This window comes from Cibotium barometz, chromosome 6, assembly GCF_041138505.1.
Source record: "Cibotium barometz isolate CiBa-2024 chromosome 6, ASM4113850v1, whole genome shotgun sequence".
In the NCBI taxonomy this organism is placed as follows: Eukaryota; Viridiplantae; Streptophyta; class Polypodiopsida; order Cyatheales; family Cibotiaceae; genus Cibotium; species Cibotium barometz.
This window is the reverse complement of record NC_141051.1, coordinates 4,163,597-4,186,610: the sequence shown is the minus strand read 5'-3', so window position 1 is coordinate 4,186,610 and position 23,014 is coordinate 4,163,597. Positions and strand designations below refer to the sequence as shown.

Here is a 23,014-nt window from a genome sequence, read left to right as displayed (position 1 = left end):
CCCTGTCCACCATGAAGTGCATGAAGCACACAGGCGTGCCCACGCCCAAGGCAGTGAAGGTGTCCGCTGGCTCCTCCGCTTGCACAATGTCTGTGTGGCCAGCACTATGACCAAGAGGATCCTATATTCGATCTTTCTTCCTCCTCGCCGGTCATTTACTTCGTACCGTCATCTCCATCATGAATAGAACAGACTGCGTGCATGTCTATATAGGTACAATAAAACAATGTGCCAACTTTGTGATTATTATCTAGAGACAAAAGGCAGACATTCCATGATAAAAACCAGTATTAACAGGTAGAGCATAAGATGGAAGGCAGCATCGTGACTTTCAAGTCTTTATGCTCATTTCCAATGAAAAAAGATTTTCTTGTTCCATGCATCTAGCTGACATTACTCACACTAGGAATATGGTATGAACCTCCTGAAGAGAGAGCAAGCTGCATTCTCAAGTCATTACCTCACGTAAGGTCTGCAACTGTGGCATGAAAAATTTCATACTTCACAACATTCAATGTAAATCCGTAACTTCCAGCAATGCCCATCCTATGCTTCTAGATACTTTGTTTCTCCTGGTTAACAATGCTTGGAGCAACTTGTCACTCAACTGCTAACCATAGAATCAAATGGCAGTTATAACACCAGCAGGCATGCCAGCAACTCCCCTGCCAGGATCAGAGCTAGATTCTCGTGGACAGATCCCTTAGTGCATGTTACATAGAGATGACAATGGAGACGGGGGGAGAAAGCACAAATTTAATAATCTTTCTTTGGCCAGCTAACCTACAAAGTGACATTCCACACCACACCTTCCCCCTCAAAACACCGCTCGTGGACACCTTTTATTCTTTCAACAGATCGGCATATCCCGCTGCAAGTCCAATCAAACGATGCAGCACATGCATTGCCCATTTGTGCTTTCCACTCACAATCTGCAAAAAAAAGTTTCTACTTGTTATAAATTTATAATAATGAAATATTTTTTTAAAGAAATTCTTGAGAAAATCACAAAAAAACATTGCCAATCAACCTGGAGTCGTCCCACAGCATAATCTTCTATCATCTATGTGCTCAACATCAAGCCCAATGAACCATGATCCCAACGACACATCCTCATTGGCATATTTATGTAATATCCTCCTGTAAAATACAACTATTTTAAAAAATATTGACTTTGAGAGAAACATGACCCATTGAGTTTACATGAAAATAAAAGCTTACTCGTTTTTGTGTACATAGGTTGCCAAGTCTTTAGAGATTGCATACAATTGACCAGTTGCATGTCTGAAATATCTGTTTCCTTCATCACCAAATTTCCAATATTCAGGTTCATGATACCGGACACCCCTGACATGCCCACAGAAAAAAGATCAGTCAAAACGCTTTGAGTGAACAAGGAAAAGATGGTGATCGGAACAGAGTGTGCATGTAACGTAGGGAAGGGAGAAGACATGGCTGCCAAGAGAATGAATCAGAAGACCAGAGCTTGATTAAAGAGGAAGATACGGATCTTGTCTGCCAAGAGAACAAATCAGAAGACCAGAGCTTAATTGGAGAGGAAGATAAGGATCTTGTCCTTTGAGGGGTTATGTGGTGAACCCTATATATGACCATGGAACATATCCATAATCCCCTCTGAGTTCTCTGAGAAGAAGCTATGAGAGGGCAAGAGGGACGCATACTACAAGTCTGGGCAGGGAGCCACAGGAGCCGACAAAACCATCCAACCCTCAGAATTGCAGCCCCAGCAAAGAGGTAGCAGGAAAGGTGACTTAGTTTCAACATGTTTTCAGCTTGTAAAGAGTGTGATGCAGGGTTCCCAACGCAGGCAACAGTACATTGCCTACCAAACTAACACAAGTATAATATGCAATTAACACAAATTGACCCAACTAATGCAAATTACTGCAAGTACAGGAAGCCCTCTCCCCCTATCCTACACATCATCTGTGAGTCTTTTCGAACAGCTACCCAAGGGAGAGAAGACCTGTCTTGAAAGTTGAAGAGCAGTCCACATGTCTCCCAAGTTTCAGCCATGTGTGAGCCAAATGGGCTTTGTCATGCATTTTTTGGTGCTAGATTTTATTGCAAGGCCACCCATGTCTTCGTGCCGTTGTGCCATCATGTCCAGTCTATTATATATCTGTCATGAAACCACGATCCCAGACATACTCAAGCTCAATCATGGTTTCTCCTCATAATGGGGGCCTCTAAGGAGCTGATGGAGCTTTGTAGATTTTGTTGCAAGACCTGCCATCCCATCCAGTCTGACCTTTATATGACGTTAAACCACAATCCCATGCATATTCATGCAATGGGGGCATTCAAACATGAGCTGATAGATATAACAATAGAAAGAACCCGAGAGCAATCTTGACTCCGTGGGAGTGTACTCACAAAGGTTCAAATCCTCAACTCATGCATAGCATAGATTACGTGCTATGACATCCCCACACATTTCATCATGGCCCAAGAATAAGTGCAGGTTCATGCATAAAGCTATGCTGACCTTAGTGTACAAATCTTCATACATAAACCACTAGTGACCATTCTATCACTTCCATAGAGGTGAAAGGTAGACTCAGCCATGATGAGAAAATAGATGCTTGGCCCAACTGTCACGTGCATCCCGCACTTGGATGCCACGTGGACATATCTGTACAGCAGGTGCAGGACCTAGAGCGGAAACTGGCCCCTTGTGAGCACTAGTCTAGGACGAGTCAGCCAGGGATCCACTCTAAGCGTCCATGGTCAGGGTACATGGTCCTGGTCAAGTGTGCATGTCCCACACATGGAGCAGTGCCAGTCCGTACTGTGAGTCACCCTCTGGAATGATGATGTGGTGTTCCAAGCTTTGATAGGCTTTCAGGAAGATGCAAGGGCACTGAAGTAGCATATAGATGCATGTAGAAGCAGGAAGTGCGGGGCCATAGACTATGTCTATGTTGCCCTGCACTTGGGCTACCTTTGGGCAGCCCATGGGCCATGGCTTGGGGCCCATAAAGGCCCTAGGCACAGTTGGCCAGCCCATGGAAGGGAATAGGCCACAGTTGGCCAGCCCATAAGAGGGCCACGGTCAGCACAGGAAGCCATGTATGAAAAGGTGCCTGTTTTATGGTGTTTCATCAGGTTGTGGACCAATTAAAGCAGGCCGACAGCACTCTCTACAGACCGACCAGCATATATATGATCTATATAAGCATGGGCTTGGCAAAGGGGAAAAACATCTCATGTACTCAAGTACTCCAAGGGCCAGGATAACCAAAGGGAGGCTAACGCAGGTGAACTTGAAGGTCAAGAATAGGTCATCTTCAGGCTACTGATTTCCAGCCAAGGAAGGTCTCCAAGAAGTCAGTCTTTTACATCATTCAATAAAGCAAATACACCTGTCCTTGGTAGGGACCCTTCACAGGGTATTTGGGACCCTATCCTGTGTACTTATCTCCTCTCTCTCTCTCTCTCTCTGCTACATTGTGCTATCATCAAGAACCATTTATCCAAGTATAATCCTATATATATATACCTAGATGAATCCAAGAACATGCCCAAATTCACCATATAAGAAAGTGCAATTTACAACCTCATGTAGTCACCCACAAGACAATAAACCATCAACTCCATCATGCATAGTATGGACTAGATACTATGACATCCCCACTAACGTCATCAGTGCCCAATAGTGGGTGTAGAACTTGGTATCAATATATGCTCCCACACACCCCCCACGCACACACACACATAAGAGCATACATTCATACAAAGGTTTGTGTATTGAGTTTCTGTCAGAGCTCCGGAGATGCAGGGCAGACTCACCCATAATGAAGCCTAGCACTAAGGGATCATAACAAATAGAAAGAATTATTACTACCAAAAGTAAGCTTCTACATGTTACAGTGGTATCAGAGCTTTGCCTTTTGGTGAAGAGATTTAGCCAAGAAAAAAAAGGGGAAAAATTTTCACTTGTGTGGTTGGTTTTTAGACGTCGGTAGCACTCCCATTCCGGTGTGATTCCTGTCCCTCGAAGGACGGTTGGGCTATAGCCTCTGGAAGCAACCGGAAACGTCTACCACACACAAGGTGGATTGTTTATTTGCGGTCAAGTAAAAACTTGACCTCTCCCACTATGGCGAAATCTGACGAGATGAGAGAGAACACCACATCCTTGGAGAAACTATTTCTTCTACTGTGATTACATCAAGAAGCCAAGTTGCCAGTGGTGATATGAATGCCATGTTCTAGGAATTTATGTGCTATTACCACCAAGGGGAAAAAATGCTAGAGTACCAGGCTGTGATACAAGCCTTGGAGTAGCAGATACCCCTTCAAGATACCTCGACACCCATTCCCACCCCCTCTCCTCTGCCAATTATCACCAAGATCCATTCCTAGACCCCTTCCAAGATCTCTGCTTCGGCTACCTCCATTGCGGAGTTAACATAGCAATCCCGTGCTTGTCACGTACATCCCGCACTTGGATGCCATGTGGACATATCTAAACAAGAAGGTGTAGGACTTGGGGTGGAAACTGGTCCCACATGAGCCCAGTCCGGGACGAGTCAGCCAGGGTTCCACTCTATGCGTCCAAGATCAAGTGTGCATTCCTGCACATGAAGCAGCGCCAGTCTGTATTGTGAGTCTCCCTCTGGAATGATGTCAGGTGATCTATGTGTTGGGTTTGCGACCGGACACTAGGCGTCTATAGAAGCATGTAGGATTGCATGTAGATGGGGTCCAGCCCATAGGGCATAATCACAGGGGACGGAGGGGACGGACCCTTGGAACAGGGGGACGCCGTCCCGGGAACACTGTGGGACGGGGACGGACGGGGACAGACGGACGTCCCCAGCTGGGTGTCCCTCATAAGGGACGGCGTTCCGGGGACGGATCCAAGAGGGGACGGTTGTGGGGGACGGCTGCATGGGAACACCTGCAGGTTACTATTTGGGCAATGGTCACATTTTTGACCTTTTTTTGGCCATTTGGGAGGGGCTTTTCATGGGCCTTTAGCCTTGGCCCATAGGCCTTGAGCCTTTGAGGCTTTGGGCCTTGGCCTCTCTCTTGCCTCCCTCCCTATAAGAAGACACACACACACACTCCCTCTCACACTTCAAGCTTTAGCTTCACACACACACACACACTCTCTCTCCCTCAAGTGGCAAGCCTCAAGGGCCAAGGTCTCAAGTTTCAAGCTCTCACACAAGCAAGCTGTAGCCTCTCAAGACACACACTCTCCCTCACACACACTCTCTCTCAAGCTTCACACACACACACACACACACAACCTCACCCATCCTCACACTCGGTCTCCCTCAACTTTCAAGGCTCAAGCCTCACTATCTCTCTCTCTCTCTCTCTCAAGCTATCAAGTGACAAGGAGGCATCCGTCATCCATGGCATCCTCCTCGTGGCAGTGGCTCTTCAAGTTCCAACTACCCGTAGAAGGACGACGGGATGGACATGGTGGGATGAGGTCAATCACACCCCATCGCCTCATGGAGGTGGTGCACAGCCATGGACATGCAAGCTTTGCCCGTATAGGCGAGTGGGTGGTACTGACAAAGTAATTTTTAAGTGCCATTCCTACCCCCGTCCCCATTCCCTACATATGGCCGTCCCCCGTCCCCGTCCCCCGTTACCGTCCCCCGTCCCTTGTGACTATGCCATAGGGCTACCCCAGAAGAGAGTATTATGCTCTTGCAGTGGGCATGGGGCAGGCTTTGTGCCACCCCAAGGGGCTCGGAAGGCGTTAGGCCTTGCCCACCAGCGCATGGAAGGGCTGGGCAGGCTGTCGGCCAGCCCAAGGAGCTTGGCCAGGCCGCCGACAGGCCCCAGGGGCCTTGCCCAGCCAATCGGCCATGCACAAAGGCTGCCCAGCAGCTAGAATCCTGCGCAAGGTGGCTGGCCACAGCATGGTGTGAAATTGCATGAATAAAAAGCATATACTTGCATTTGACCTGGTCGTGAAGCGTCAAGCAGCAGGCTGACCCCTGTTGACTCAGCCGACTAGCAGCAGAAAGGGGTATAAATACCTAGACCAGAAATCAGTCCCTTCATCTCATAATTCACAAAGGGCAGGTGTGTTCCAAGGGCCAAGACAACCAAGGGGAGTGCTCCAGCCAATGTGAAAAGTGTAGGTCAAGAACCAGTCTTTATTTTCAGATTTACATCATTCTAATAAAGCAAATACACCATTCGTGGTGGGGGGCCTCCAGAGGTTATTCGAGACCCAATACTGTGTTCTCTCTCTCTCTCTCTCTCTCTCTCTCTCTCTCTCTCTCTATTTCTGCACATTTTCTTCTATGTTGTGTGTTATCTTTGTCAAGAACGATTGCTGAATTTTGAGACACCAACTTCAGATGTACTCTCAGTTTTGGTCTCATAGGCCATTATGATCTCTTAGAGACGTTAATATATCATTTCATTTCTCTCTCTCTCTCTCTCTCTCTCTCTCTCTCTCTCTCTCTCTCTCTCTCTCTCTCTCTATTTCTGCACATTTTCTTCTATGTTGTGTGTTATCTTTGTCAAGAACGATTGCTGAATTTTGAGCATTGAAGTTACTGATTCTTCCACCGAGCTTCCGCATGTTACAATGCTCTACATGATTTACAGGTACGGGAGCTTCGGATGCAGGCAGCAGCTCGCGTTGCCGCACAGGAGGAACAAAGACGACACGTGGAGCACAAGCGGTTCCTTGCAACTCTCGACGCAAGGACGGTACTGGCAACTTTCTCAACTCACCTTGTCATGTGCATGACATGTACATGCTAGTCCCACAGCTAATCCTTGAAGGGAAACAGATAAAGATCAGATTTAGGAACTTCTGCAGCTAATGTTGGCAAGTAGGAAATATTTAATCAGTGAGAGACTCTTCTGATGTGACCGTTCCTTTTACGAACCTTCTCAAAGGATGAGGACGCAAGCCCAATAATCACGCCGTTTTTCTTCTCTTTTGACGAGAATGGTGTCTCCATCTTTAGAGGCTATTAAAACCACGGAAGCATTTTCCGAGATCATTGAGTCAGTCAAAGACCGCTTAACCAAAGCTCAAGAAGCATATAGCAGACAGGCAAATAAATCTAGACGAGATGTCCACTTCAAGGAAGGGGATTGGGTCTATTTGCGTATCATGAAGCAGAGATTGAAACAAGTGGGCAAACGTTGTCCCAAGCTTTCTTTCCGTAGTTTTGGCCCTTTTCCAATAGTTAAGAAGATAAGTGATGTCTCAATGAAGTTAAAGTTGCCTGCCAGTTGGACAATGCATGATGTTTTCCATGTTTCTTGGCTAAAACCATATGTTGGTCCAGAAGTGTTTGATGTTTCAGATGAACAACAGCCAGACGTGGTAGACGAGGCAGAAGTTATTGAGCCTGAGCAGATCCTTCTTCATCGATGGAAGCATGGTTCCGGTCGACGGATTCATCAGTTCTATACGAAGTTCCGAGATCGAGGCACCCATGAAGCCGTATGGCTCGACGAGGAGTTCTTCCAGGAGTACCCCCAGTTATTGGCAGACTACTTGGAAGCCATGAACCTGCCGCCAAGCTAATCAGGAGGGAATGTCACATGCACTCTGCACTAAGTGCATGGTGACAAGATGGCTCATCATACAGAAGTGCAGCATTTGTACAGTTTTAGAACCCAATAGGATGATATTTGTCGTACGCCATGACCCCATTGTACATCCTCAGTCCAGGATAAGTCAGGCGCACGAGCTACGGAGGTCATTCCTCAGCCTTAGTGGGTCAGTCAATCAGTCAAGTCCCTTAACCCACTTGGAGAGAATCATTCATGCATGTAGAGTCAGTAGAAGCCTTAGGGTTTGCATCAGAAAGCACTCTGCATCTTGCATAATATGCATACATATGCCTGTGCATCATTTAGAACATCCCCAAAGCCTTAGGGAATTTACTGGGATTTATCTGGTATTTTTCCCATATTTATTAGTATTTATTTATCATTATTTGCATGATTGGGCATTTATAAATATTAACTTTATTAAATGACCAACCTCCAGTTAGTATAAATAGGCTTGCCTAGAGCCTCTTTTGCTCATTCAGTCTTCATTGTGCTAAGAGCTCTCCTCTCTCTTGCTTTCAGCCCAAGACTAATCCAGCCCTAGTGCCCATAAGCTTTCTTCTCCAGCCCTTGAGAACCATAGCTTCAGTCCAGCCCTAGGCGCCTGCTATCAGCCTCTAATCAGCCTGTTTTCAGCACAAAAGCAGCCCTGATTCAGTCCCTTACAGTCCCCCAGATTCAGCCCACAGTCCACCATAGTTAACGCCAGCAAATCAGCCTTCAGACCTGCGTTTTGGTGCAGCCGTACAGCAGTCTACCTGCGTTTTGCTCCAGCCATACAGCAGCAGCACTACAGTCATCTGTTGCTCATGCGTTTCAGTCCACAGCCTTCTCTAGACACCTGCGTTTCTGTCCACAACAGAATCCAGTCTTGAAGCAACAGTCTACAGCAGTTTCCAGCCTTGAAACAGTTGTTTGCATCAGTGTCCAGCATTCTCTGCATCATCAACACATTCAGCAGTCATCTGGTGAAGGTAACTCAGCATTCATATGTGTTTTCAGCATTCTAACAGTGTGTAGAACAGTCCACCTTCTTCTTCTTTGAGCCTCAGGTGTGCAACCCTTCCTCATGCCCTTGGGAGGAGTGCATAGGCTCGAGATCAAGTCATTGAGGTGTTTCTACAGCAGTGTACAGATCAGCCGCTCTCCGATCCTCCGAGATCTTGCGTTTGGCTTATCTACAGTCCAAAGTCATTCTCTCTAAAGTAATAAAGCAAATACTATCTCGTTATCGGGATAGGGGGCCCTTCAGTGGGTAATTCGGGACCCAATCTGGTGTACAGTGTTCATATCTCTCTCTCAACTCTTTAAAGTTTGAAGTAAATGAAATGGATTGCTAAACTCACGAAACTCAGGATACAGAAGACGGTGTGAGCATATTGTGTGACAGGATCAACCAATACAAAGACTTCCGCTGCATATCACATCTGAACTTATGATTTGGTAAATATATTTAATTACTCATGAGTGAGAACTACTCTTGCTAGTCCATAGAGTGATGCAAATAGCTTGCCAAAGGCCTTATAGTAGGCAAGCCTTGGTTGAACGGGACGCCAAAGTTGATTGGCATGGATCTATGACGATTGGAGCCTAAGCCCCTAAGCTCGAGGGTGGCCTACCAATGTAGGCCTACGGTTGGGTGGTGAGATTTTGCCTACTACACCTAGTTAGGACTAATCATGGATTTAGCCTGCATTTAGAAGATCCTGGATGGGGTAAGACTAAGCAGACCCCTGACATGGATTTAACCTATGTTTAGGAGATCTTGGGTGGGGTTGGGCCATGCAGAACCCTCATAGTTGGTATTGGAGCACCCTAAACCAAGAGGAAAGCTATGACACACCTCACCTATGGTACATAAAGGATAGCATGTACATGCCTGTGGGTAGGCGCAAGTGCCACATGGCAATGTTGATGTGGCGGCAATGACACGTGGTAGGTTATGGTCAGCAGGCCGACAACATATACTGGCTGACCAGTAGCATTGATGCATATATATACGTGGGTAGCCAAATCACCATAATCATTTGCTTTCCTCAGCATTGGACTTCACAGAGTGTGTTTCTTTGTAGGCGAAGTGCTAGCCAAGAGTGTACAGTAGGTCATAGGGCTATGTAGGCATATGCTCACTTATAGCAATGCTACGTGTGAACAGGGCTTAACCAAGGGCACTTTTTCCCATGTGGTTTTTCCCCTTGGATATCAAGTGCGAAAGGACACTCTATCCATATAACTTTTGTACTTCTATATTATATGGACGTGACTCACACGCAACGGTGGACTTGCATTTGTGATCACCACACACTTTGTCTCTCTCTCTCTCTCTCTCTCTCTCTCTATGTGAGCTTCCTGTTTCTGCAGCTAACCCTAATCTACAGGGAACACTACTCTGTGTGTGTGAGTGTCAGTCCCAACAATTGGTACCAAAGCCTGCAGCCCCCTTCCAACGCTCACATCCGTCAATCGGCAGCATCGCGTTCCATCCGGTGCGGCTGCCTCCGTCGCTGTTCTGCCTGGGTAAGGTTCTCCGTCCACAGTGCTCCAGCACTCCTACACCACCCTGCCGCCCTCCTCCGCTTCCATTTTGGGCGGTGCTTCTGTCCAGGGAACCACTGCCGCCCCGCCCGACGGCGACGCTCTTTCCACAGAAGGCTCAGGTTGGTAGAGCTCAGCCCCACCTGTGCCTTACGTGGCAACTGCCGGAATTTTGACTTTTTTGGACCCGTTCCATCACCAATTACGACAGCCACAGTTCCGTCCGCCGTCGGTTACTCCTCGCTGTCTGCATCTCGCACCTTCCACCCACTGCACGCCGTCCTCAGCCCCTAGCGTTGCCTCACCTACACCTCCTCGCCTTTCAGCTCGACGTTCGTCGCCTGGTCACCCTGCAGTTGTCGCGCCAGCCGTCTGCCCCTAGACTTCGTCCGCTTGCAGACTCTCTTCAGCTGTCACTGCCTCGAGCCTCGTCTACAGTGGGCCTCCACAAGTCCATGCCCGTTAGCTAGCCCTCCTCCTGTGTCTTCTGTGCAGGTAAATTTTTAAAAAAAAATTGCTTGCTTTTACAAATATCAAATACCAGACATTTGCAAGTACACAAATTTGAGGGTTTGGCAAAATTCCCCTTTGCATGGAAAATTGCAGGCTATGTTAGGAAGCACCATCTGCAGATTTCTCAATTTGATGCAGAATTGCCAAAAATTGAACATGTTGCTTTGCTTAGAATTTGGAGATTTTTCAAATTAAGGTCAAAATCAGCAAATCGAGCCTCTTCCAGTTGCAAAAGTTTGGGGCTTTTGTGAAAATTGGGCAATTGACTACACATTGAAGCAATTGTAGTGCATAAAAATTGGGGCTTTTCAATTTGGAGAATGTAATAGGGGATTACAACAGTGATTTGTCACATATGTATACACATTGAGTGTACTTGGACAATTTGGTGCAAGTTTATACTTGCTTGAAGTTGCAGGACATTTGGTTGCCTGGCAATGCACACTAGTGCTTGGTTTGCTTGTAGGTGTATTTTGTCTACATGGCTCAAAATGCAACAGATGTATTTGGTGTGCTCACCCAAGAGGACAAGTTGGATGGATCAAACTACTCCCTATGGAGTTTCGTGATCCGTAATTTGCTGGTAGCCAAAGGGCTTTGGGGCATCGTGTGTGGTGACAACACACACCCACTTACCATTCAGCAAACAATGCCTCAAAGGGGAGGTGCTCAAGCAGCTCATGAAGTACAACCTGCTCCCACACAAGAGCAGAAGAGATGGGACTCCAGGAATGCACAGGCCATGTCCTTGATAGCCCTTTCAGGGAAAAGGTCAATTATTCCACACATTCGGTCTTGCAAGACATCGAAGCTTGCATGGGACACATTGGAAGCAATGTATTAAGTATGCAACGAGGCAAGAGTTGCCTACTTAAAGAGGCAATTGGATCTTCTTTCTATGGATGAGGGTGACTCCATGTCAAATCATCTCGTCAAAGTGAAAGATTTGCAAGAACAACTGCTCAACATTGATGAGGTTATCCCAGACAAACAGTTGGTCGCCAACACTCTTAATTCTTTACCACCTTCCTATTTGGGCTTTCACACCTCTCTATGAGCTCTTGCAAGAAGAGAAAAAAAGAGCAAACCTATCTAGCAACCATGGTGGAGACAAGGCATTTACAGCCAAGGATAAGGGTAAAGCAAAGAGCTTTAAGCATGGGGGACACCAGTCTAGTAAGGCTAGTCATGGACAGCCCTCTTCTGGTGGTGAAAAGTCCGACAAAGGGGATACAAACAAGCCTAAAAAGAAGGGCAAATATCACTACTGCCATAAGCCTGGCCACTACACCAATGAATGTAGAAAGTGGATTGCAAAAGAGAAGAAGAAAGATGCAGGCAATGTAGCACCCGTGTGCGTTGACTGGTTGGATAGGGTAGAGCCCCTAGGCTCTAGGAGTGGCACAAGTCTAGGTTTGGGAAAAGTCGTTATTTGGGTTCTTTGTGTGGTCAGCCGCCTTATCCCACCCACCCTTTCTTAGTGAGAAAGGGTTCTTTGTGTGGTCAGCCGCCTTATCCCACCCACCCTTTCTCAATGAGAAAGGCTTTCATCCTTCCCTCTGATTATTTATTCTTGGTTTCGGGCGACTTGTTATGGATCCATCATCCCACAAAGCTTGCAAATTTACTTCAGGGTCTTAAAGCAAGCATGGAGGCCATGTCTAACCGTCTTCATTGGATAGAGTCGGCACCTCGAGCGCCTAGTGTTCCGGATTTGGATTTTCTACAAAGGCTCGTGGCTTGCTATAGGGGCATGACAATTCTAAGGATGAAGTGGCAAAACTTTCTAGAGGAGGATTTCCTTTGTATGCAAGTAAAGGTGTACTAGACGAGCTTCGCTCCTAGTCCACCAGTCATCATTCTACGCTTGCACGTAGTCGACATGAGAGATGCCATTCGTGTCACCGACGGTCTTCTTCGCAGCATCCCTCTCCACCAGATGCACTAGATAGTTCTCGTTCGCCTTCAGAGGCTTGACGTCAGGGTACTTCTAGGTTGCCAAGTTCTTCCTCGAGGAACGAACTTGCTTATTGAAGCTTCTAAAGCCTCCCAAGTTCAACGAGAAGATGGATGAAGAAGATGTCACTTACTAGGATGATTGCCGCAAGGCAGTCATGAAGCAATTTACTCCCGTGGACTATAACCATGAGCTAAAGCGACAATGGGAGCGCTTTGCCCAGAAGCAAGGTGAGCAAGTAACCGACTACCTAGCATGCTTTTGAAAGCTTCTACTCGTGCTCCTAGGACCATCCAACAGTCGGAGCAAGTTAAGCGCTTTGTGTATGGTTTGTAATTGTCCTTGCACACAAATGTTCGTGCACATCAGCCGCAAGATCTTTCGGACGCAGCTCGTCTTGCTACGACCCTCAAGACACAGGAGGGTTCCAAGTCTAGAACTCTGCAGAAAGTCCAGTAGCAAAAGGACAAGGAGATTCCTAAAGCTAGAGTTGTTTGATAGCAAAAGTTCTAGCGGAGGTGAAACCGATCCCGTCAAGTGGGAAAGACTCAGTTGGACACCTACCCGACCCCCCCCCTCAATATATGATATATTTATTGGGAGTATTTAAAGAATACAATGCTCCATGGGTTCTGAGAACCAGATCATGTCCATGTACATATGAAAACAGTACTAAACAAATAGCTCGAATTTCGATGTAGAAGCTCGAAGCAGATTGACCACTAGTGTGGTCCAATCGCTACGGTCCTGTGCTTTCACTGGACTCCGCGGAGAGCACCACACTGGTGTTCTGAGACCACGCACAGACAGGCGCTCTCGTACTAACGCCTGGCTCTCCCGATCTCAGCACCTTTGGACCGAGGTTCGCCCATATAGCTTGGACAACCCGGCACCGAACGGGTGTAGGCCGAGCAGGACGAATCTTTTACCAGATTTAAACATATAAATGCTTTACTCAAATCTGAAAATCACTTACTTGTAGATGGTTGATAGGAAACCAATACTTGTGGTTTGCTGAGGATGAAACCACCCTTGTTGAAGAAAGAGTAGCCTCGTAAAGACTCACCAAGACAAGTACCACTGATGAAGATTCAGCCGCCTGAGAGTATGAGAGAAACAGCCACTAGGAAGCGCCTGGTTGCAAAGAGCCGGCTGACTGTAGGAAGGGAAACGTAGCCCTCAAAAGGTGGCAGCTGCTGTGCAGGGTAGGCAGCCGCCTATTGGAGAGGAAGGAGGGTGTAGTATGCAGCCTGCAGGTAACTCCAGTGCTGAGTAGGGGGCAGCGCAGCCTATGGTGCAGTCGCCTGTAGAGTGGAGGGAGAAACAGTCGCTTCCTTGGGAGGTGTAACAGCCGCCAGATGCTGTAGATGAAAGAGCAGCCCACAGGATGACCAGCGCGGCCAGCAACAGAGTCAGCCGCCTGTAGAGGAATGGAGCGCAGCCTGCTGTTGTAGGAGATGGTTGCAGCCAGCCCCCTGTAGAGAGAGAGGCAGTCGCCTGTAAGGGATGGTTGCAGCCAGCCGCCTGTAGAGAGAGGCAGTCGCCTGCTGTGGTACAGCCGTACAGAAGAAACCGCCTGCTGTGGTACAGCCGTACAGAGAGAGAGATTACACCGAAGATAGAGGGTCGCCGGCCTGTCTTTCTCCACGATGAAGGAAGCGAGTCCTCCCTTACGAAAGGTGGTGATGTTTTTTTGTAAGGTTTGAAGAGGGAGTTAATACTTGAGATTCCCACGCATGCATGAAGGGGACTAGTGGGGGTTGGTGACCATGCCCACCCCCACACTCACTTAAAAGTGAGGCTCCCCACCTTGGCCCCAAAGTGGGTGCCCAAAGGGGGTGCCCACTTTTAAATAAGTGTGGACCCCTAACCTTATAAATCAAAGGGTTAGTATTTAAAACATTAAAACAAACATGTGCGATATACTTACCACCTGTTCACATGCACTGAAACTTGTCAGAATACAGGGCACACTTCACGACTCACTGGCAGGCGTCCCCGCTCAGTAAGTAACACATCAGGCAGGCAAACACACGAATACATGTCATGCGAAAACAGTTTCAAACATGCAAAGTATGTGTGCATGTGCAAAAAGTAACATGGACATATCTCCCGTTCATGGAACATGTACAAAATATCTGTCGGCACAAAACTGGCACGACATAAAACATGAAAACCTGGTCTTCCTATGGAGTGACAGTCCCATAGGTAAGACACAGTTCCAGGCACGAGTTTCCCTAGGTGTGACAGTCCCATAGGTAAAACACGGCACGAATACTGGCTCTTCCATGGCGTGACAGTCCCATGGATCGAACACAGTCCAGGTCATACACGGGTGGCACTGTTCTGGCTCCCGTCCATACGACACCATCCTGCTAACACACGGGTGGCACCAGTCTGGCTCCCGTCCATGTCAGCAAAATACTGGCCTCTTCACATGAGACACCGGCCTGGCCTCAAGTGAACGAGACGCAAAAATGTGGGAATGGACCAAATGGTCGGCCAATTGGTGACATCCCCCCGGGCTTCTAAAGAGTTGACCTCAACTTAAAAGCCTCAAGATATGCCTGCAACAATTGCGGATAATCTGCAAAATAATCCTCATTTACCCACTTGGCATCAATAGGTAAATAATTTTTAAACTTCACAAGGTATCTCCTGGAAAGCTTTCCTGCAGGTAGCTTTCTCTCCTTGTGAAAAACAATCTGTTCTGGCTGGAGGATCTCCTCAAGCTCTTCAATTTCTGGCGGATCTTCTGTGACAGGCTCATCAGGATCTGGCCCCACATATTTCCGAAATAGACTCACGTGAAAAGCATTGTGAATCTTCCAATGAGTAGGTAAAGCAAGCCTGTAGGACACTTCATTGATTTTGTGAATCACCTTGAAGGGTCCATAATAGCGAGGAGAAAGCTTAGGATATGATCCTTCTCGTCCTGGCCTCTTCCGAAGCCTAGCCTTCTCAAATTTCAGCAATACCCAATCACCTTCTTTGACTTCCATGTCCCTTCTATGCTTGTCAGCAGCCTTTTTATGCTTATCCTGAGATCTTGCAATGGCTGTCCGCACTTGACGAAAGGCAACATCCAAGTCACGAACATATTCATCAGCAGCAAAAATCTCATCCTTTGTACGAAGGATGGGTGGCAAGACCACTCTGCCATAAATAACCTCAAATGGAGCCTTTCCTGTGGAAGCATGGATTGTATTGTTGTAGGCAAACTCAACAAGTGGAAGATACTTCTCCCATGCACTCTTCTGATCTGCCACATAACACTTCAATAAATCCAACACAGCTGAATTCGCAGCTTCACTTTGGCCATCCGTTTGGGGATGATAAGCTGATGAAAACTCAAGCTTAGTACCCATATTATCAAACAAAGCCCTCCAAAATAGGCTTGTAGTCCTGGGATCTCTATCCCCAACAATGGATTTAGGCATACCATGATGCTTGAAAATATTAGCAAGAAAAAGCTTTACCATATGATCAGCTTTGATGGTTTTCTTGACGGGCAAGAAGTGAGCTTGCTTGCTAAACCTGTCCACAATAGTCCAAATAGCATCATTCCCATGCTGGGATCTAGGCAAATCCATAATAAAATCCATCGTGATACTTTCCCAAGGTTGCAAGGGAATAGGCAATGGCTGAAGCAAACCTGGAGGCTTTTGCCTGTCAAATTTCACCTTTTGGCAAGTAATACATGCACGCACATAAGCCTCAATGTCTTTACGCATGCTTGGCCAAAAGAAATACCTCTGAATCATGCGAGTAGTAGGCATTATACCTCTATGACCAGCATAAGGTGGAGCATGACATTCGTCCATAACCTTTGGACGGAAATCCTTCACCACACATAGGCAATTATCCTTCATGAGATAACCCTCATTGATAACATAAGAGGCATGTGAATGACCAGCCATCAAATCAGTCCATACATGGCAAAAATCAGCATCCAAATGATACAAATCTCTCATAGCAGATAGATCTCCATGAGAGGCCACTGAAACTGCAACAACATAAGGCCTCCTAGATAGTGCATCGGCCACCACATTTTTCTTTCCTGGAGTATGCACAATCTGAAAATGAAACATGGAAAGAAAATTCGCCATTCTCATTTGCTTCTCTGAAAGCTTGGTTTGAGATAGAAAGTATCTCAAGCTTTGATGATCTGTCTTGACCACAAATTCAGCCCCAAGAAGGTAGTGTTTCCAAATCTTTAAGGCGTGAATTACAGCCAAGAGCTCTTTCTCATAGATATCCATATGAAGCTCAGCATCATGCAAACGACGGCTCTCGTATGCAACTGCATGCCCTTCTTGATTTAGGACAGCTCCTATGCAATCACCACAAGCATCACATTCAACCACGAATGACTTGTGCAAGTCAGGAACAATCAATACTGGACCACATATGATCGCATGCTTGAGCTGCAAGAAAGCATCCTGTTCCTTTGAAGTCCATTTGAACACAGTTTTCTTCTTCGTGAGATCATGTAGAGGAGTGGCAATCATAGCAAAATGCCTTATGAAACGCCTGTAGTACGAACATAATCCCAGAAAACTACGTACTTGATGTACGTTTTGCAATTCGGGCCAATTCCGAATAGTCTCTATCTTTGCAGGATCCATTGTAACTCCATCTTTGGATACAATATGTCCCAGATAATGAATCTCTGAAAGGAAAAACTCACTTTTCTTGGCATTGACGAAAAGTTTGTGCTTTCGCAACTCTTCGAACACTGTGACTAAATGAGTTCTGTGTTCCTGCTCATTCTTGGAGAAAACCAAGATATCATCAAAGAAGACTCCTGTAAACTTGCGATGGGGTCGGAATATCCTATCCATCATTCGATTAAAAGTAGCAGGAGCATTGGTGAGACCAAAAGGCATTACCAAGAATTCATATAATCCGAAGGCTGTCCTGAATGCAGTCTTATGGACATCTTGTGGCACCACGCGGATCTGGTGATAACCACTCTTCAAATCAAGTCTGCTAAAGCAAGCTGAGCCATCAAGCTTATCCAAGATATCATCAATACGTGGAATTGGAAATCTGTTCTTGATGGTAAGCTTGTTCAAAGCCCTATAGTCCACACACATACGGAATGATCCGTCCTTCTTTTGAACTAGAAGCACAGGAGAGCAGTAAGGTGAGGAACTGGGCTGAACCAAACCTTTCTCTAAAAGCTCGTTTACCTGCTTCATAATTTCTTCTTGTTGTGCAGCACTCACTCGGTATGCGGGTTTGTTAGGTGGAGAACTACCTGGCACAAGATCTATGCAATGATCTTCGGGCCTTTGGGGAGGTAATTCACCTGGCAACGAGTCAGCAAAACAGTCTTTGAATGCATTAAGAAAATTCAGCCTATCATTAGACATAGCATCCACACTTTGATGATTTGGCACAAGACTATCACGCACAAAAATCAAGTACGCTGAAAGACTTTTTTTCATTGCTTTATTAATCTGGATGTGTGATACAACTGGGATGGAATCCCCTTCTTTGCCAGCATCAATAAAGTGCATGCGGCCTTTATGCATAAAAGAAATCATATTAGACTTGTAGTCTTTGCGGGGCTCAAGCCTATGATGCCACGGCTTGCCCAACAATACATCACATCCATTCAGAGGAGCAACTAAAAAATGCTCATTATCCAGATAGCCCTGAATATGAATACGCAACTTCCCAATCAAAGGGGTAACCTGCACCTCTTTGCCAATAAATGCAGCTTCAGCTTCAATCTGAGGTCCCATGTTTTCAACCTCAATTCCCAATGCAGCTGCCATTTGCATAGAGATGAAATTGTCAGTTGCACAGTCATCAAACATGAAGAGTGCGGGCTGATCCTTAACTTGCCCCCATGCCTTGCAAACCATTCTCTCTTTAGCATCATGACCTGTATTACCTTGCACATCAGGAACTGCATGAACATTTGCTTTAGTATGCTTGTCCTCGTGCTTTGGTTTGCGATCTGGGCATTGCCGGAACATGTGGTCTTTGCTACCACAAGAAAAGCATTTTCCATCCTTAGCATATTGCTCTCTTTGCTCCGGGGTTAATCCAAATTTGTTCTTTCTTGGGCCCTGTTCTTTATTTTCAGCTTTACCACCCTTGTAAGGCTCCCGAAAGCTCTTTTTAGGTGGCTGTCCACCCTTTTGCTGATTTGGGGCAGCCTTGTCCTTTGCCTTGGAACCTCCTTGATCTTGCTTGATCTTGAGCACCAATTGCTCTGTAGCAAGGGCAGAAGCTGTGAGTTGTTGCAACGTATGTTTTGGGTGTAATTCAATACCCGATCTATAAGCAGGTTGCAATCCAGAACGAAACTTCCTCTTTCTTTCATCTTCTGTGATTAGCATGAAGGGAGTCACTTCCAGCAACACTTTCCAGAATTTATTAACATACTGTTGCACACACTCATTATCTTTTTGTTCCAGCCTGTCCCACTTTTGAGTGAGAGTTTGCTCTGCATTGGGTGGCAAGAACTGAGCATAAAATCTATCTTTGAATTCCTTCCAAGTAGAGATGGGATCCTTGGTGATCTTTTCGGTGATCCACCAATGAGCAGCAGTGCCTTTCAGAAACATACTAGCATGGCGCACCTTCGACTTTTCTGTAAAGTCTTCATCGCTAAAAGCAATGTCGAACTGTGCCACAAACGCTAGCACCTTAGAGGCATCATGTTCACCATGAAAGACATCAAATTTGACAGATTTATCACCTGCTTTGAACTCCTTGAGCTTCCTGGCATGAGGCTCATGGTCCTCTCTTTTTCTTTTCCCCTTATCCAACGGGGTAGCCCTGTCTGCATGGGCTCCATGGGCCGTCATAGAAGCTTCATGGGGCACGGTGGCATGTGCTCCACGAACTCGAAGCTCAGATGCATGTGACTCTCCATGAGACAACTCAGAAGGCAAAATTTTTCTAGAAGCAGACCTGTCACCATGAGATACATATCTTGCATGCATGTGACTTTCGTGCCCTCCATGAGCACTGGCATACATATTTCTGTCAGGCTTAGTGCCTTGGGGAGAGGATGCATGTCGAGAGGTGACAGTCACCTCTTCCTTTTGCATATAAGATTTCAGCCTCTGGGATGCAGGATCTCCATGCTTCAAACGAGGTGGATTTCTGAATTTTAGTTCTCCGTCATCCCCCTCTTTGATATCACCTTTGCGAAGGAGATAGGCAAGTGCCAACTCTCTTGGTTTCTTGCCCACTTCACGAGCCATAGATTCAAAGGTTACATCAACCATAGCATCAGCCTTCCTGGCTTCAATAGCACTTTGTAGATGAGGATCTTCATGCAAAAACTTCAATTCTTGCTCTTGAGCCTGCAAAAGTTTTCTCATATGTTCCATTTCAGCCCTCATAGCATCAGGGTCTTGTTCAAGCATAACTGTCTTTCCTGGAGACAGTTGACCTTTGGATTCACTATCAAGAACCCTTTCAAGAGGCTTGTGTCTACCTCGCAGGGCATCAGACCCACGAGAAGCACTAGAGGGACCCCTCGAATTTGGTACTTCCAAAGGGTTGCCTTGGCTGTCCATTGTGTTCAAAGTTTGCTAAAAGCGGGATGTCCAATACACAGGTTCGTTTCCCCACTAGGAAGAGGGAAACAACCGTGCTCTGATACCAATGAAACCGATCCCGTCAAGTGGGAAAGACTCAGTTGGACACCTACCCGTTTAATAGCACAACTTTTAAAACCACAAATATGAAATGGACAACTTAAAACAACTTGAAATTTAAATGAACAGAAATGGAAAGAAGGACACCAGCACTGGGGCCGGAACGGGCCGACCCCCCCCTCAATATATGATATATTTATTGGGAGTATTTAAAGAATACAATGCTCCATGGGTTCTGAGAACCAGATCATGTCCATGTACATATGAAAACAGTACTAAACAAATAGCTCGAATTTCGATGTAGAAGCTCGAAGCAGATTGACCACTAGTGTGGTCCAATCGCTACGGTCCTGTGCTTTCACTGGACTCCGCGGAGAGCACCACACTGGTGTTCCGAGACCACGCACAGACAGGCGCTCTCGTACTAACGCCTGGCTCTCCCGATCTCAGCACCTTTGGACCGAGGTTCGCCCATATAGCTTGGACAACCCGGCACCGAACGGGTGTAGGCCGAGCACGACGAATCTTTTACCAGATTTAAACATATAAATGCTTTACTCAAATCTGAAAATCACTTACTTGTAGATGGTTGATAGGAAACCAATACTTGTGGTTTGCTGAGGATGAAACCACCCTTGTTGAAGAAAGAGTAGCCTCGTAAAGACTCACCAAGACAAGTACCACTGATGAAGATTCAGCCGCCTGAGAGTATGAGAGAAACAGCCACTAGGAAGCGCCTGGTTGCAAAGAGCCGGCTGACTGTAGGAAGGGAAACGTAGCCCTCAAAAGGTGGCAGCTGCTGTGCAGGGTAGGCAGCCGCCTATTGGAGAGGAAGGAGGGTGTAGTATGCAGCCTGCAGGTAACTCCAGTGCTGAGTAGGGGGCAGCGCAGCCTATGGTGCAGTCGCCTGTAGAGTGGAGGGAGAAACAGTCGCTTCCTTGGGAGGTGTAACAGCCGCCAGATGCTGTAGATGAAAGAGCAGCCCACAGGATGACCAGCGCGGCCAGCAACAGAGTCAGCCGCCTGTAGAGGAATGGAGCGCAGCCTGCTGTTGTAGGAGATGGTTGCAGCCAGCCCCCTGTAGAGAGAGAGGCAGTCGCCTGTAAGGGATGGTTGCAGCCAGCCGCCTGTAGAGAGAGGCAGTCGCCTGCTGTGGTACAGCCGTACAGAAGAAACCGCCTGCTGTGGTACAGCCGTACAGAGAGAGAGATTACACCGAAGATAGAGGGTCGCCGGCCTGTCTTTCTCCACGATGAAGGAAGCGAGTCCTCCCTTACGAAAGGTGGTGATGTTTTTTTGTAAGGTTTGAAGAGGGAGTTAATACTTGAGATTCCCACGCATGCATGAAGGGGACTAGTGGGGGTTGGTGACCATGCCCACCCCCACACTCACTTAAAAGTGAGGCTCCCCACCTTGGCCCCAAAGTGGGTGCCCAAAGGGGGTGCCCACTTTTAAATAAGTGTGGACCCCTAACCTTATAAATCAAAGGGTTAGTATTTAAAACATTAAAACAAACATGTGCGATATACTTACCACCTGTTCACATGCACTGAAACTTGTCAGAATACAGGGCACACTTCACGACTCACTGGCAGGCGTCCCCGCTCAGTAAGTAACACGTCAGGCAGGCAAACACACGAATACATGTCATGCGAAAACAGTTTCAAACATGCAAAGTATGTGTGCATGTGCAAAAAGTAACATGGACATATCTCCCGTTCATGGAACATGTACAAAATATCTGTCGGCACAAAACTGGCACGACATAAAACATGAAAACCTGGTCTTCCTATGGAGTGACAGTCCCATAGGTAAGACACAGTTCCAGGCACGAGTTTCCCTAGGTGTGACAGTCCCATAGGTAAAACACGGCACGAATACTGGCTCTTCCATGGCGTGACAGTCCCATGGATCGAACACAGTCCAGGTCATACACGGGTGGCACTGTTCTGGCTCCCGTCCATACGACACCATCCTGCTAACACACGGGTGGCACCAGTCTGGCTCCCGTCCATGTCAGCAAAATACTGGCCTCTTCACATGAGACACCGGCCTGGCCTCAAGTGAACGAGACGCAAAAATGTGGGAATGGACCAAATGGTCGGCCAATTGGTGACAGGAGGAGTCACGAACGCGACTCTGTTAGGAGGAGTTACCAAACGACTGGCCGGTCAATGTTTCAAGTGTGACTCCATAGAGCACATCACGAAGGATTGTCCAAGGACCTTGAAGGAGCAATCCCAAGAGGAGGCTTCAACCGGAAGATGAGTTTGAAGGAGATGCATGTGTGCACGTCTCAGATTTTTTCATTTCTCTAGTTGACCACACACCAAGGGTGCTTCATTGCATTAGGACACATGCACAAACAGAGGAAGTATACAGCCAAGTCTTTAAGGGAGAGTCTTCACAGTTGCCGTCTTTGCTGAGTGGAGAATCTTTGGCCTCAGTGGCACTTGAGAGGGTAGTGTGAGCTGGTGGCCGAAATGCCTACAAACTATTGGTGGCAAAAATGCCTATAAACTATGTGTACCAGAAATGTTTATGGAACACTAGGCTATATATGCCTGCGTGAGTGATTGTTTTATCTTATTACTTGAGCCCACCTCTCATCCAAGGTGTGTGGTCAGAGTACCAATGTAATATGCGGAAGCTTCGGAGAAGGATCGGTACTTCAAAACTCAGAAATCAGCACTCTTTTCGCGACGGAATTAACGCACAAACTGAAAGACTATGTGCAGAAAAATAGAGAGAAGGGGGGAGATGGAGAAGGACACAGTATTGGGTCCCAATTACCCTCTGTAGGGCC

At 46.7% G+C, this 23,014-nt stretch overlaps 1 protein-coding gene across 2 annotated transcripts in view; it reads right to left on the bottom strand.

Annotated features, from left to right (window-relative positions):
* Nucleotides 1-325: 325 nt before the first annotated feature.
* LOC147637361 (putative beta-1,3-galactosyltransferase 2) overlaps nucleotides 326-23,014 on the bottom strand; it is a 37,668-nt gene continuing 14,979 nt past the window's right edge. For both annotated transcript variants that reach the window (XM_086799145.1, XM_086799144.1), the window contains exons 9-11: nucleotides 1,222-1,347; nucleotides 1,031-1,140; nucleotides 326-932 (exon numbers count right to left, since the gene is read on the bottom strand). In XM_086799145.1, coding sequence (XP_086655271.1) covers nucleotides 784-932; nucleotides 1,031-1,140; nucleotides 1,222-1,347 — 385 coding nt within the window. In that variant the 3' untranslated portion in view covers nucleotides 326-783. The remainder of the gene's footprint in view (nucleotides 933-1,030; nucleotides 1,141-1,221; nucleotides 1,348-23,014) is intronic.